The sequence below is a fragment of the Grampus griseus genome (genome assembly GCF_964374135.1).
Source record: "Grampus griseus genome assembly, chromosome: 6".
NCBI classification, from domain to species: domain Eukaryota; kingdom Metazoa; phylum Chordata; class Mammalia; order Artiodactyla; family Delphinidae; genus Grampus; species Grampus griseus.
This window is the reverse complement of record NC_139000.1, coordinates 40,557,734-40,574,410: the sequence shown is the minus strand read 5'-3', so window position 1 is coordinate 40,574,410 and position 16,677 is coordinate 40,557,734. Positions and strand designations below refer to the sequence as shown.

Here is a 16,677-nt window from a genome sequence, read left to right as displayed (position 1 = left end):
AATGAGACTCTGCTGAGGTTGGGGAGATTCTGATAATTGAACCCCAGATCAAGAGTAGGAGCCACTGCCTTCCTCTCCTTGAAACACAGCTATGAGGGAGGATACAGGTGGGGACTTAAGATGCCAGGGGTAGATCACTGAGCTGACACATCCAGAAAGGAACCAGGGTACCATTTCTATCCCCCTCCCAACCCTGCTTATCTCCTCTGATAAAGTCATTCTGTGCTTGTCTTTTTGTCAGGCCCTCAAAACCACTTGCCCATATGTCCCTAACATCTGCTCACCCTTCTTTTCTTGTACTATTTTGTATTGTTTCTTGAAAGTGCCCCTCAACAAGTAGACAATAATTTATTCCAATGCTGAGATTTCTGTTTTCCCATGTATTTGACTGCTATATTAAAGGCTCATAATCCACCCATAGGATCTGCTTCTTTTTTAACCAGGATCAAGAAATACTATCAAGATATAGAAACAATGTTAATAATGACAGCATCCTTTGGTTCAATTAAAGCACCATTAATATTACAATATAGGTCATAGAATCACAATTTGCTAATTTATGTGTAATTGAAAGATGGTCGTTCTCTCACAGACTCTTATGTTATGTTAATGGGTACCTTATGTTATATTTGTGTAGGTTCTCATATTATCTCTCTATAGAGTCTAGACTTTGTTATTCTAGGGTCCTAGAGTCACATATTCACTTATAGTACAAATCAGATGTTAATAGAAAGCACAGTTTCTTTCATTTTTCTATTAACAGATCCCTTTTATAAATGCCTAATTCAGCAGCAAGGGAAAAAGAAAAAACTAAATTTCTTTTAACAACCCAGAAAATTTCATCCTCTTGATTAATTTTCACACTTTCTCTACCTGAATGCTCAGCCTATTTTGGAAGAAATGCTCCATCTTTCAGATTTCTGCTTTCTCTCCCTGTTTTCCCTGGGATGGCCTCTGGGTAGAACATGGGAAGAGGTGGGGCTTTGTGACTTCGTGGTGGTAGTGGGGTGACAGGGTCTTCAGGTCAGCAGAGTCTACCCTGGATTCCCATGAGGTCTGCTGCAGAGAAACTGGACTGGGCTGCTCGGGAACTGATGACCACAGAGGATTAGTGGCTCTCCTTCTAGAAAGTTCTGCTGAGAACTGATCCTGGAGCCCGGGGATAGTGTGACCGATGGTCAGTTGTCTCTTCCATCTTGATCTGGAGTTGGTCATTTCCCTGGTGACTTCGTCCTACATTGCCCTTGCTGGTGCTAAGGACTCCAAATGGAAACTCGTCCAGCCAGTCTGCCCAGAAGTCCTCATTGCTGACCCAGCACAGTGACTGCCTGCCTTCCAGAAAGTTCCTGCCAGACTCTCCTTTAACTTTCCAGACTCTTCTTGGTTCTTCTGGGTCTCATCCATGCCACGGAGAAGCAGAGAGCAGTTCAGGAGGTCCGCCTTCTGCCTCATTTGGGGGGATCTGTGAGTTTACTTTGCTGTGGTCATTCTTGGTTGCCAAGGGTGGGCTGAAGGGTTCTGTCCTCACAGAGCCCCAAGTAGAAAAGGAGGACAGAAACCCCTCTCTTCACCTTTTCCCCCAACTTAGCACATTTTACTGAATCTAAGATGCCATTGCTTTTAAGATATACCACTGTTCTGTATGCTGCTAAAAAAAGAAAATAAGTGCCTAGCAAGATTACACATCCTGATGCATTCTGATTTCAACATGAGAAAGCGTGAAAATATGTGTACATGAAATGAGTGAATGATATATGTGTATAACCTAGGTTCCTGTCCAAAGAACGTCGGCCCCATGAAGATGGAGACATCATCTAACCACTACTCACCTTCCTCTCTCACCTCCTTCTCTCCACAGCCCCTCCACGGCAAGAGGAATAAGCTATGTGCTTTTTGTTTCTTGTCATTTCCTCCTCCTGCTACCCCAGGGCAGTAAGCTTCACCACCTAGCTTCCCCTCACCATGGAAGAAACTCATCTACTCAGTCCTGCCTAGCTCTTGATGAGATGATAAAACGAATTTGCAAAGTCTTTTCTGTTTTAACAAAGCTTGGCTTTCAAGCCTACAGTGACTTGTGACAAAAAATCCTTTTTTTTTTGGATATCAGAAATTGAATTCTAGCTTTTTTTCCCCCTTTTGAACCATTTCAATAAAAATCCTCAACTTCTGGGAGGTATGCTTTTTGGATGCCCCTGCCAGAATGGGGAGGAGCTCAGTTTAAGAAAATACAGAATAAAATCAAGCACATCAAAATATTACTATAGGGCTTCCCTGGTGGCACAGTGGTTGAGAGTCCGACTGCCGATGCAGGGGACACGGGTTCGTGCCCCGGTCCGGGAAGATCCCACATGCCGCGGAGTGGCTGGACCCGTGAGCCATGGCCGCTGAGCCTGTGTGTCAGGAGCCTGTGCTCCGCAGCGGGAGAGGCCACAACAGTGAGAGGCCCGCGTACTGCCAAAAAAAAAAAAATATATATATATATATATATATAAAACTATAAATTAACCTGTTTCATTTTCATCTTCCCATAAGGCCTAGCATGAAGCAATGAGCAAAACTGAATATGCAGTAAATTCTAGTAGAAAAACAAAGAATGAAGATATTTTACTTGTTCCCACAGCCCCTTGTGAATACCTCTGAAAGTAGAATTTGTATCATTGATTTTTGGGGCAATTTCCCATCAAAAAACTAAATTAGATCATTTTTCAAGAGACCCACCATGGACGTTGACTTAGTAGTTGACCTCTTTGCCATTTCCAAATTGATAATCTCTCCCCCACCAAAAATAATCCTGGAGCCTTGTACACTTTTATACTTCTTTGTGTTGCAATCTTTGGATGAACAGTAAATATTTGCTTCTTTTTGCTATTCTGTTGTTAGTATCCCATAGACGGAAAAGAGGTTACACGTGAAAATAGTTATTATCTTGTATAAATGTGACTTTTTAAGTATTATTTCAGAGCAGGCCAAAAGAGAAATTCCAGGGGCAGGACCTGCTGTAATGTAGGGGTTTTGTGCTGCTATTGAAGCTTTTTCTTCCTGGCTTTCTTTAAAACGAAACTTTATTGAGATGGCTGGTGTGGTAATAGGAGTAGTTTCTCTGGCCAGGTCTTAGCTGGCTGTACAAGGAACAACCATCTCTAAGGGCCCTTCTCCTGGCTAGCCTGTCCCAAGACACTGCCAACAGATCTAAATATAAACATAAAGTAATTGGCAGGTCAAGAGTTGATAGTACTAGAAGAATACAAACGAGATCACGATATGATTGCCTTTACTTGTAAACAGGCAGCTGAAAGTGAAAAATTTACAGAATCACCTGGACTTTTTCCTTCATCATTTTGTTCACCAAAACCTCATTATTTCTCTTTTTTCAGTTGTAGTGTTATAATCACATAACTGTCATTTAAAATATGATTTAAGGGAAACCATCATATTTTTTTAAATACACATTTTGAAGTGTGATTTTTTTTTACTATATTCATGGCAAAACTGTGTGTGTGTGTGTGTGTGTGTGTGTGCGCGCAGCACTGAATCTTTAGTACACTTGACTTTAATATGGAAGTCATCAAAAGTGGACGTGAGTGAATGTTCCTGAAATTCACATTACAGAAGTTTCTTTTGGATACTGATGGTGAGCTTTAGCTATGATCAGTTTTGCAAACTGATCTTTAGGACCCTAAAATGAATGAAACGTTTTTAGTTAAAAGATATTTACATGTATTGGAGGGATTGTTGAAGGTGGAACATTTTTTTTTTAATAGTAACTAACTACTAAGGGCTTTCTCTAGCTATAAGTATGAAACAATGTTTCCTCATCAGTTTTTCCTTCTGTTTGCAATCACTCCTATGCCTTACCCTGAGTAGAATTTCGCCCCAGCAGGTTCATAGGCTCCAGCACACAAAAAGGGCCAGTGAATCTGTTTGTCACAGTCTACTTACTAAAGCTGTGGCTACAATACTCCAGTGCTGCAGTCAGTGAAAAGGCATCGTCCAAATACAATCCAAGGAAAATGCAAGCTGATACAGCACAAAGATGCTTTGTTTAAGAATGGCAGAAATTTCCAGCAACTATCTGGAAAAAAAAAAATGCAGGATGGGAGGGAATGTAATCAAATAACAAAACAAACCCAAACTAAAAGAGAATCTTTATAAACCAGCACAAGGACACTTTGTTTTTAAGTGCACACAATGAATTTTAAAGATCTTTGTTCAGAAGGGAAATAAAGTATTATGAAGGACTGACACATTTGATGGATGGATGGTTTCTGAAAAACCACATTATCAATTACTTTTTCCTTGTTTGGCTCCAGTCCAGTAATTTTTATTTGAACAAGCCACATGCTAGCATGGTTTTGATTGCAGGAAGTGACTGGTTGTTGTTAAAGGCTACTATTTCACTGATGAGCTTATCTCTTCCTCCCCCTCCCCGTTCTGATGGGACTCTGATATGAAAGGCACAGCTTCAGTTGTTATAAACAGAGTCAGGGATTGTTTGAGAGACCCACCCGTGTTTTGCTTTCAGCCTTCTGTGGTACAATAAGGACAATGTATTCAGCAGTGCTTCAGAAAACAAACGAATTTGGCTTATTTCTGTCCTTGACTTTGATATGAAATTTTGATTTTTTTCTGACATTCAAAGCGCTCATAAATCTAAGTTTGCTAGCAAAAAACAGTTCTGAATATGGTATATGTGTGTGTGTGTGTGTGTGTGTGTGTGTGTGTGTGTGTGTGTGTGTTTACATAAGACTACTATCTCAAGTGAACCTTGCTGAGAAAAAAGAATCTTTATGAAACAGTCAACGTAAAATGTATCACGGATCTTCTCAAACAATACAGTGCCCTGTTCTTACTTCACATATTTTTCATCTAATCAAAACAAGTACATTAGAACATTGTTTATTGGCCTAAACATAAGAAATATAGCTAATTAAACTATATTATTAGGTAATTATCAGTTTTCCTCTGTAATTAAAGAAAGATTTGGGAGCAGCCATCAGTGGACAGGAAATTATCTATGAAATCAACTGTTGATAACTCATGGTGTGTGTATGTCTGTGTGTATCTGCTATTCATGATAACTTCCTTTATGATTAGAGTTTTTGCATGTTACCATGCCTGAAACTTCAAATATTTCTAAATTCCCAGGGTAGTATGTTGACAATAGACTCTGGATAGTTACTTGAGTATGGTTCCTTGTTCTATATTTTAAACATTAATTTTAGTGACTATTTCCTCTGGTGAGAATTAAAAAATAAAAGATATAAAATAAAAAGATGAACTTAGAGACTGGGTCATTTGATTATTCATCAGAACATGAAAACAATTTTAATGAATTAGGATTTAATCTGCTCAATGGAGGAAATATAAATTTAGCAACCATTTGCTGATTCACTTGTTCCTATCAAAATTCTCCTAAAGAAGATCCCATAGCATAGCGAGATTTATAAAATTTATTATTAGCCACAACTTACTCCCTAACCCTAACCCTTGCCCTACTTACTGTTATAAAACAAAATAAAGAAAACAAAATGAAAAAAACAAAAGATATTTGATATCAAAATTATGTATCATACTTTTGATATAGGAGTATAAATGTCATACTCCTTTCTGACCTAGAAAAGGATGGTTTGAAAACAGCAGAAAAGAAAACAACACTTCTAGAGAAACAGTCCTGGATTTGAATATTACTCTGCAATTTGCAGGCTGGGTGGATTTATGCAAGTCTGGGAACCTGTCCAATAGTCCGTGGGCTCACCTTTAAGATGAAGATGAGATGGAGATTAAGGCATTGAGGTAGATTATTTATATGACAATGTCTGGCACACTTAGTAAATGTTAGCTACCAGTGGGCTTGATTACATGAACCTAGCTGTGAAATAAATACAGGTCCTTCCTAGGACATACTAGAAGGCCATGAGGCAAGGTTCATAAGAGAAATTACAGGCTTTCTAGCCCCCTAACTCTTGACCCTCAAAATCTTAAAAACAAAATGACACATCCCATTTTATCACTATTTAAATTTCCAGTTGAATTGACTAATTAGTACTTTATTTGGCAATTCCTTCTCCCTAAGCTATGACTTTGTATATATCTGGTTTTAATAATTAGTAAAGTTCTAGTTGTGTATGCAGTAGCTTTACAGATAATAAAAATTTAATTAAACTTACTTTGATGCAACTTTGATTATAAATTTTCCTAAGCATTGCATAAATAATTCAAAAATGTATGTGACTAACATACTTGTTCAACAAAAAGTGAACTTTCAAAACTAAGTGTCAAGTATGGTTGTTTGTGTTAGGCTATTGTAAACACCCTGCCCTCAAATGGATAGAAAATGTACAGTTAGGCTATTTTTTGCCAGTGCAGTTTTTACTATCTAGCGTTTTTATATCTTTGAGTAGATTTCTGAATCTGACTAATTCTTATAACATGATTCACATGTTTACTGTTTTTGGAGCAAGTTGTTAGAGAACACTGATTGCTGCATAGCAATCTAAATGTTATAAAAATGTTTCTAAATACAATTTGCAATAAATATTTGACAATTCTTTATTTCACATTTTCAATGTCTTATTAAAATATACATAACAATTACCATCATAATAAATCATTTTCTACACGGTAAATTATATGTCTTAAAATTTTCAAAGAAGATGAAATCCTCCCAGGACTTAAAAACAAACTGTTTCCTTTCAAGAAAGCGTAAGCACGAAATTGCTTAAGCCTGTAAAGGAAAAATAGTCTATGCTACTGTTTAAATCCTTGATGAACGTCATTCCTGGAGATTATAAGATTATTCCAGCATGGCTTCCCTTTTAAAAGCCTTAATTTCTCTTTAAATTCTCTATGGATTTCTAAAAAGTGCCTCAGTTTGGATTATAAACTTAGAATGGAGAACGAGTGAGCAAAAATTGTCAGATTCAGAAATCAGCCCTAAGCTACAAAAACACTGCACAGTAGTAACTGTGCTGGGGAAAGGTATGCTAATCATGCTATTGGTAACTTTGCTGTGATACGAGGGGAGATGAGCAAGGAACATGGCTAGACTGAACAATGGCTGGGTGGCGACTACAATTGAGCAGTTCAAGGGGAAGCTCTAGTGGAGTGGAAACAAGTGGAATCTGAAAGCTCAGGTTTGATTCCCAACTTGCTTGTTTACTAGCTGTATAACTTTCAAGAGGCCATTGGTTTCTCTGAACATCAGCTTCCTGGTCTGTAAAATGGGATTTTAATACCCATCCATCCTATCTCTTGCTCCCTTTGCATACTACCAGATGTAATAATATGTGGCAGCCCTAGGTAAACCCTTGTGGTTCATACAGAGATAAGGTATCAGATGGTCTCTCTTGCGGAGCTATTTAATAAAACTCTATAATTAAATCATTCAAATCTTGTTCTATATAAAGCCAAGCAGTGAAGGCGGGGGCGTCTCCATGAATGAAAATTTCCCAGAATATCACAGTCTTTTCTAAAAGTAGTAGTGCATTGGATCAGATATTACACTGTGAATGATGGCTCATTCACACTATTTTACAAGGATTTCTTGTAAAAAGAGAGTCATGTGATTTACCAGAAGTGTTCCAGGCTACATAACGTTGAAGACAAGTCCTGAATTGAATTATAGCAGTGGGAGCCCACAGACTAGCATTAAGATTATAGACCCTTACGGTTTTGCTCACTTTACAAGACAATTGATCAATTTTCAACAAAATGTGTCTGCTTCCACTTTCCCCAAATAATATTCATTCCAGAAGTTCATTTCTTGGGAAGAGGGAAAGAAGAGGTGATCAAGCTTCGCAGATGATCCTGAATCCAAATCGATTCTTTATGACCAATGCAAGTCCCAAATTATAAAATATTTTTCGAGCTGCAAATGTTTGCGTTTAGAACGGAGGGATCATACCTCCTTTATGGAGGAGAAATCAGAAAGGTTAAAAGAGTAGGCAAAGTTAACGAGATCATGGTTAATTGTGAATTTTCACAGTTCCAGTGAAAATAATACTAGTCTTTCATGAATTATTTTCTCGTACAAAGCAGTATGGTATTTAGTTATCCTTTCCTACACCTACCCCATTCCCATGCCACCCATTTCAGAAAGTAAATCCGTAGTTTTTCTCCTGTAATATCTACCCTGCAAGCTGTTGTGATAGTTAGCATAAGTGGGAGCCTGTGTGAAGGTGTGGCAAGAGCAGCTGAATAGGTGTGAACCCTGCTGTTGTGAAAAGTAAAAGGACTCGTGCTTAAAGGGCCCAGATCCACTTTCACAGAGCAGGCAAAGAGCATGGATACATTTGGAACTGAGAGGCAATAAATCAAAAATAGCCACGTTTGCTGCTAAATTCCCTTATCCTGGCACATATTAGGTGTTCAATAAATATTTGATGGAGGAATAAATTATTTACAGCATATAACCTAAGGGGAAACAATATGTTTGCTTTGCATGTCACTTTAAGATTGAAAGCCCCAAGCTTAGTTTCCAACCTGAATGCTGCTTTGGAGTCCCCCCCACACCCTGGCCCCCACCAAGGCCCAACAGTGAGGTAGGGATAAGACAAGCCCTCAAGTGACGTCACAGCTTTGCTCAACAGTTTGGGAGAACTGCAGTGAGAGAAGAAGACACTTTCTGTGTTGGGACCCCGGGCTGGGCTGTGGGTTGCTTCACTTGGCATCCTTCCGAGACATCCCTGTGAATTATGTAGAACTGCCACATGGTCAAAATGTGAAACATATCCAAGTGCTGTATTTTAAAATTGTACTCAATAAAAAATAAACAACCTTATTTCTCCAACCACTCTTCTGTTGACACAAACTGTCAAGAGAGTTTAGGAAGAAAGGTCCCTAATACAAGTATTTGATACTTCCTAACAGAGCATAGTTTCCCCTTTGTCCACTGACCCTTTCAATAGCTCTTCAGGTTCTATTATCAGGATTCTCATTCCCTGTCCTGGGAAATAACTGCATAGCATTTCCATAAATATGGCCCAAATGATGCTAAAGCTTTCTGTATTGACACAGCATGGCTTTCACTCATTAATGCCGTCAACAAATATTTACTGAGCACCAAGTATGTGTCAGACATCATTCTAGGCATTTGGAGTGAGGCTGTGAACATAACCAGGTCCCTGTTCTCATGGAACTTGCTAACATTCTGGCCAGAACTGGTAACATAGAACCTCCTACAGAGGTGGGTAATTTAACAAACTATTGAAAAGCTCCAGTGGGAGCAAATAGCCAACCCTAGAATAGTTGCTGGTGTTCTTAGAAGATTCACTGTCCTAGTGTAGAAACTGTATCGCCCAAGACTTCTAATTTTTGGTTTCTGGGAATGTTTCAAAACAGTGCAGTCCAATGCAAATATGTGAGCGACATAAGGTAACTTAAAATTTTCTAGCATCTGGGTTAAAAAGGTAAAAAGAAAGAGACAAAATTAATTTTAGTAATATATTTTGTCTAACCAATTATATTCAAAATATTGGAATTTCAACGTGATATTATTATTAATTATTGCGCTATTTCACATTTTTTGTACTCACTCTTCAAAGTCGGTGTGTATGTGTACTTACAGAGCATCTCATTTTGGACTGGCCACATTTCAAGTACCAAAAAGCCATGTGTGTCTAGGTATTGGACAGAGGAAGGTCAGAAAACTGCCCATGGAGTCTTTCATTCTCTTATTTTGGGGATGGATGGGAAGATATATGCTGAATTGAAACATTCTGTGAACTCCAGTTCCAGGATTTTAGTAAACAAATTAGAGGAAGGTGAAGACCATCATAGCCGTCCTTAGAACCAGCCCTTCAAAGTGCCCAGCACAGAGAGAGGCCCATAGAATGTGCTAGGCTGTACAGTAAGTCATTGTTCGATTCGTCCACTGAGGCAAGGGATATCATTAAGAAGGGTTTTTCACGAATGCTGAGATATCTCGGCCAACGTCTCAAGTTAGAGTAAGCAAAAAACACTCATAAATACACATCCAAAACTCAGACCATTAGGTTAGCCAACCCCCGACTTTATCTGAATTCCTCCTGCCCGCTCCCCCGCGCCCCCCCCCCCCATAAAAATGGTGAGAGGCAAGCTAGGAAAGTTGCGAGCCGAGCCGTGCAGCTTCCCCTTAAACCGGGGAGCTGCCCCCGGCTGGACGAGGACTAGGGGTGGATACACTGCCTGCCCCAGGCTATTCCTTCTTGCCATCAAGTCCACTCTCACCTCTTTAACCACTACCACAGGGATGTCCCTCCCTCAGGCTCTGCCCCCCGGACCGCCCCCACCTTTCCAGCCCTGGTTCCCCGCCGTGGCCGACCCGCCATCTCTCGTGCCCCGCGTGGCTTCCTGCCAGTTTCAACCGCGACAAACTCGACTTGCTCCTCCAAAAAGCGGGATAAATGAGGGGCGGTCTTCGTCCTTCTGATACGGGGGAGGGAGCATCTCGGGGCGTGGAGGGCAGTTTTCTTCCTTGTGCGGGGGGCCAGCACCTAGATGATACTGTTTTTGCGCGGAGCGACTGACAGTCTCTGGGGTGCAGGTGGCTCTCTCGACAAAGTTTCAGACCCCTGCCCCCCGGGCCTCCAGCCCCACCCCGAAACTCCAAGGTTACGCCCCCGCGACCCCGGGTCAGAGCGTCTTGGGGAGCTTCCATGCAGAGTTGCTCGGGGGAGGCGGTCCCGCTTCGGGGTTAAACTGCAATCACAGCTCCCTCTGGGCTCGGGGAGGCGCCCCACCCCCACCCCCACCCCCGCGTCCCCGCCCCTCACCCGGGTCAGCGTCTCGCAGCTCAGTCTTCGGCTCTAAACAAGAACAGGGGCCCGAATCCGCGTTCACACGGAAAATTATGCCGGCTCCAGCGGCGCGTAAAATTCATGTGAACCGAACGAAGTGGGATCGGCGTGATCCTCCCTTTCTTGTCTCAACAGGGGTTTCGCAGCGTTACACAAGGCCGAGCTTGTCTCTTTAAGGAGACATTGGACCCTAATTAGTCCGCATTCCTGGCGCGGCTCGGAGCAAGGGGCCGAGGGTGCTTGGGTTGGAGGGGAGCGGCTGGGAGAACGAGACTCGGAAGGAGATCTTCTGACTAGCCTCTAGTCTCACCGCCCCCCCCCCCCTTTATTTTGCCGCCACCATCGCTACCAACACCCAGTTCTGAAGATGCAGCCAGGGCAGCAGCAACAGCAGCAGTAGTCACCGCTGCTCCCATGCCCACGTTACTTTGATTGACAGCCGAACAAATGTTTCCCAGGTTCGAACGCTCGCGCTAAGGAACTTCAGCCAAGGCGAAGCTCCGCCTTGGGCGGGCCATCTCCGCCCCGCCTCCGCTAACCCCGTCCTGTTCCATTCATTGGTCCGAGCCACCGACGACGCCCGGCCCCCACGTGGGTTCCAGCCTGGCCGGCTCCTCCCCGCTAGCTCGCCATTTGTCAGCAATGAAATGATGGGCAGTAACACAGACGGCGATTAATGTTCAGCCATCTCTGATTGGTTGTTGGAGACGCCTACTGCGCCGGGGTGGGCGGGGCGCTTGAAAATCGCCCCAGAGCGGTCGCGTGGCCGGCCGGTGATTGTAGTCAATCTGGCCGAATCCTCAGCCGCGGTCGCCGGGGGTGGACTACATCTCCCGGGATGCTCCGCGGTCCCTCCACGGACGGTTGTGAATATGTATCAGAATGTTAATGATTAGCCGCTGCTAAATTTGGTCAAAGAAGTCACCTACACAGAGCGTGTTGTTAGAGCTGTTCTGAGCGGGTGTTTGAGCTGTTGGCTGCTTTCTTTCCCCTCTCTCACACACTTGTATATTATTTTGAGGTGCTGTTCGCAGAGTTTGAAAAGAGAGAGAATTAAAAAAAAAAAGCCGCAAGCCTTCCACTCTCTTTTATTTTTATAATCCCCTTCAATTTGGGGTTAAAAAAAAGACGAGAAAACAGGAAGGAAGAAAAATAAGGAAATGAGATGTGGTAAAAGGAGCTAAAAGGTGCCTTTTAAAAGATCGTTGCTGTGAGGTGAAAAAAAATCTCCAGAGAAACCAAAAAGCACCGCCGAGACCTCTTCCGAACCAAAGGAGTTTGTGTTTGCTTTTAGGAAAGAAGAGAGAGATCATTCATTTGGAGGAATAACAACCAATTAAAAGGCAAATAAAAAAAGTTTGGAGTGGGACGCCGAGCGAGCCAGCGAGCGAGCGGGTGGCGCTGCCGGCGGGCGCTGGGGCGCGGAGCTCTCACTCTCCCCGCCCGGGTGAGCGGCGCGGCTGCGGCGCCGGGCTCGGCGGGCACGCCTCGGCGGAGCGAACGTCGGAGCGTTGCCGCGGGAGACGCGCGCCGGACAATGCCCGCGGCGGGCCAGTGACGCCCGCGGGGAATGCGGAGCGGCCCGGCTTTCCGCACCCAGCCGCCGCCGCCGCCGCCGCGCGTTTCTGCCGCCCGCGTCACGCGAGACCCGGCGGGGGCCGGGACCGCCCGAGCCGCCCCTCGGACCCGGCCGGCCGCCTCCGCCACCGCCGCTTTCGCCTCCTCCTTCTCGGGGCCATTAAAGCCAATGAGCCGCGCGCCTCTGCCCAGCGCAGCCAACTAAATCGGTTTGGATGATTCGCGACCTGAGCAAGATGTACCCGCAGACCAGACACCCGGTGAGTGCGGGCGGCGGGGGCGCTAGCTCGCCCGGCGCCGGGGGATTCTCCGCGTCGCCTTCTGCGCGCCGAGTTGTGTCTTTGGCCGGAGGGGCGTGGAGGTCGGCCCGAACCCCGCGCCCCGCTCGGGGAGTCGCCCGCCACTCCTCCGCCTCCACTCCTCCCGGGCACTGGGGCACTTTCGGAGAGGGGGTGCGGAGAAGCAATTGAGTTGTAGCCATTTTCTTATTGTTGTCTTTGAAGCCCCTGGAAGCCGCGCGGAGCCGTTTGCCGTCCCCGCGCCGCGACTCCTGGAGGGGGGGGGGGTGGCGAGCGATGGAGGAGGCGCGACTCCGTGCCGGGGCGGGGAGGGCGCCCTCGGCGGCGGCGCGGCGGGTCCGGCGGCGGCTCCTGAGTGCGGGACGCCGGCCCCTCGCGCCGCGGGCCCCGGGGATCAGCGAGCCAGCCGGCCTGCCGTGCCCCTTCCCCCGACCTGTCCGCGGCCCGACGCCATGGCGCGCGTCCCCCCGACGGGCCAGTTTCGATTCCGGGTGGGGAGACAGTGGGCGAGGCGCGCCGGCTCCTGGGCGCCCGCCGTTGACGTGGGAGGGGAGCGGGGTCTCGAACTTGCGGGGTCCGGGGGGGGCCACGGGGACGCGGGGGCCCGGGGCTAGCCCGCAAGCGGCTTCCGCCGGGCTGTGCGGCCGGGGGAGGGGGCGGGAGGAGAGTTTTAATCTGCCTGCGCCATGACCCCCCTCCTCCTCCCCCAGCGCCGCGTGGTTTTCTCTACATCTCTCCGCCTCGCTTGTGCTGTGGGCTAATCAAATATTTTATTGTTGTTCTTTAGGCACCGCATCAGCCTGCTCAACCCTTTAAATTTACAATTTCCGAGTCCTGTGATCGGATTAAGGAAGAGTTTCAGTTTTTACAGGCTCAATACCACAGGTAACGATATTGACTTTAGCTGATCCTCCTATTTGCTTAGCTCTTGTCTTCCCCCCACATACACACACAGCCCCCCTCCTTTTTTTTTTTTTTTTTTTTTTTTGGCCACCACAAAGGTATTATCGTCTTTCCTTGTGGGCAAAAAAGGCAAGTCAAGGCCTCTTTTCTTCAGGCAGGTGTAAAGAAATTAAGCGTTTCGTCCTTTTCCTGTAAATTAAAAAAAAAAAAAGGCCGAGCAATCGAAACTGGGGAGACTTGGAAAACGCTGAGGCCAAACTTTCGATATTGATTTATTGGGGCCAGGAGAATGGAAGGTTAGGAAGGTTCTGGGGCCTTTTGACTTCCTTGGTTCTTTATTAATTACAGCGGGCTTGATTCCTTCTTATTTCTTTCTGCCCTTCCGCTGAAATACTGAGAGCCCAGAACCGTGGGAAGTCGCCAAGTAGGCGATTTCATTACTTATATGCTGAAAAGATGTTTTCGTCTTAAGAGACAATCATTAGACCTTAGAGTGCCTTTGAAATATTTTTCTTTCGCTGGATTTTCAATGACGTGTAATTCTTACTTCATAAATGCTGGAACCAAAACAAGGCACTGAACCCCATTCACGCCTTGCCCCTGGGTGGTGGTATTCAACTTGTCTCTGTGTTTTGGAGGGAAAAAAATAAGACATCGTTCACAAGACATGCTTGATTCATATTTTTATTAATCTCTTCGTGGAACATTAAAGAAAAAAACTCCCTTGTGACAGTTTGGGGGACTTATTAGTGTTTGGAAATAAAGGCATTACTGATGTTTATTTCCTCGTTCTTAAGTGAATTTAGTGAATATTCATTTCTGGATGAGATTATGGAGTTAAATTGGCTAGAGGGTTTTTTCTTAAAACAAACAAAACCCCCACGTTTGATTCTTGTTGAAAGGGCAAGCCCAGGCTGGTTCCACTCACCCTTTTCTCTCCTGCCTGTTTTTCAGTAATGAGGGTGGTATTTAAGATAGTTGATTTGGCGTTTTGTAGGTGATGATTTAGAGGAGAGAGTGTGTATTTGAAAGATGTAAGTCAAGATCTGCGTTGTACTTAGATTTCCTTATTTCTTGAACAGCCTGAAGTTGGAATGTGAGAAACTTGCCAGTGAGAAGACAGAGATGCAGCGGCATTATGTGATGGTAAGAAAACTGTATCACAGATTCAAAGTGCCTATTAGTTTGGGCTACCAAAGCAAGAATACGTTCAGATTGCTACAGGCTGCAGGATAGAGCACAGTCACAGTGCTAGTGCAGTTAAAGTTGTGAGAATGTGCCCATTAGCAACCTGTAATTCCAGGATGTTATAACTTGCCTCTGACAACCAGCTTTGATTTGAATTTTCAAAAACTTTAGCTGCATGGGGTATAATTTTCTGTGCTTTGTTTTTACAGATTGAAAAAACAACAACCTGATTGACATTTTGTTTAGTCACAGGCAAAATGTTTTTGTGTTGGTGGTTTTCTTTGTTGTTTTATTGCTCTTGCTGCAAACAATTTTAACCAGATAATTTTTCAGTAAACTGTTAAAATTTTAATGTATTTTATTTCTTTTAAAGAATAACGGGTAAGAAAAGACACCAGACATCTTTTCAAATTTTCCCTCCCTCCTCCTGCCGCTCTGTGTGTTCCTAGTGTGTGTATTTGTGTGTTTTCAATTTCTATAGTGTTACATTGGTTTGAGGAGTGTTATAGTCTCCTGTATAACTGATTTGTTCTGCCAGAATTTCTGTAATGCCAGTTATACTATATGTTTAAAACATTCAGATCTGCTTTTTCAGAAGTATTACCAAGTGTATTCTTATGTTTGTTCATAAAGGCTCCAGAGTAACTCATTCATTTCCTATCAAGCCTTTTTTCTTTGAATGTATGAACATGAACAGTATGCTAAAAATGAGAAACGGAACTCTGAAGTAGCATCACCTTTTTGAACAGTTCTTGTCAAAGCGTCAGCATTTGTATGAGACACATTGTTTTTGTTATTTATTTGCCTGCTGTGCCTAGGAATTGGAGTCCATAGGGTACCAAATTTTCATCAGACCTTCATGAGTCATCTGCTTGTGTTGTATAAAGACCACTGGAGATGTTAAGAATGCTATGTTTGAACTTGATTTTCTTAGTTTTGTGAGTTATTGTCTTAGATTCTGTGTGTTAAGGTGGCTTCTAGTTTATTAGGCTAAAGATAGCGGTAGAGTGTTCTTCCTGATGTAGCAACATTAATAGGACGGATATTTTGGTTTAGGTGAGGCTTTTAGGTTTGCTTGGGGACTCTTTGAACAAACTAGGGAAATTGTTTGATGAAAAGCATGAGATTAATTGCTTTTCTTTCTTTGACAGTATTATGAGATGTCCTATGGATTGAATATAGAAATGCACAAGCAGGTAAGCTATCATTTCTTTATAAGCATTTTAAATGACAGTCAGTAATACTGTGCACTTTAGAAAGGAAATTGTATGTTTTGCAGTTTTATTCTGCACATTTTTTTGTGGCTACCTGTATTTTACAAGACCATGTACTGGAGAGAATGCTATATTTTCAGGTGTGGTTCCCCATCTTTTTTGCATATTATCCTCATTTTAATCATTTAAGAATGTGATATAAAGTGAATGCATATTAAACTTCGTACACTTTCAAAAGCAGGATGCTAAAGTTTTAAAATATGTTTTTTTCTTTTGAAAGAATTTATGTATTTTGGGCATTGCAAACTTGTCTTATGAAAGCTTTTTTTGGAAAATATTAAGAAGTAAAATTGTAAATTGTGTGGAGTTTTCCTTGGATTGGTGTGAAAGAATGGATAGAGGGTGAGCTGGGAGGATCAAAATGAAATCTGTGGAGCTACAAAAGAAATTGATGTAAATTCCTTGTACTGGTCCCCTGAGGCTACTTACTTGGGTTTTACCAGGAACTGTAACTGTTCCTTCCAGATTTTGTACAGAATACATGAGCCTGATAGGAGGATGTGATAAGGTTCAACACTGGGTCTTGGGTCTTGAAATCTAGCAGTTAGTTCAGCCCAAAGGAAGAAAAAAGAAAGAAAAAAGATAATGATTAGTCAGAAAGCGTTGAGAGGTATGACTGAACCAGACTTTTTTTTGCAGGAGACTGAATAAAATGGTTTG

The 16,677-nt window shown here is 43.4% G+C and overlaps 1 protein-coding gene across 3 annotated transcripts in view; it reads left to right on the top strand.

The window, feature by feature from the left end:
- Positions 1 to 13,468: 13,468 nt before the first annotated feature.
- The window catches only part of LOC309824445 (transducin-like enhancer protein 4), a 153,415-nt gene continuing 150,206 nt past the window's right edge, over positions 13,469 to 16,677 (top strand). For all 3 annotated transcript variants that reach the window (XM_082657323.1, XM_082657322.1, XM_082657321.1), the window contains exons 1-3: positions 13,469 to 13,537; positions 14,638 to 14,701; positions 15,895 to 15,939. In XM_082657323.1, the coding sequence (XP_082513449.1) occupies positions 14,681 to 14,701; positions 15,895 to 15,939 (66 nt within the window). In that variant the 5' untranslated portion in view covers positions 13,469 to 13,537; positions 14,638 to 14,680. The remainder of the gene's footprint in view (positions 13,538 to 14,637; positions 14,702 to 15,894; positions 15,940 to 16,677) is intronic.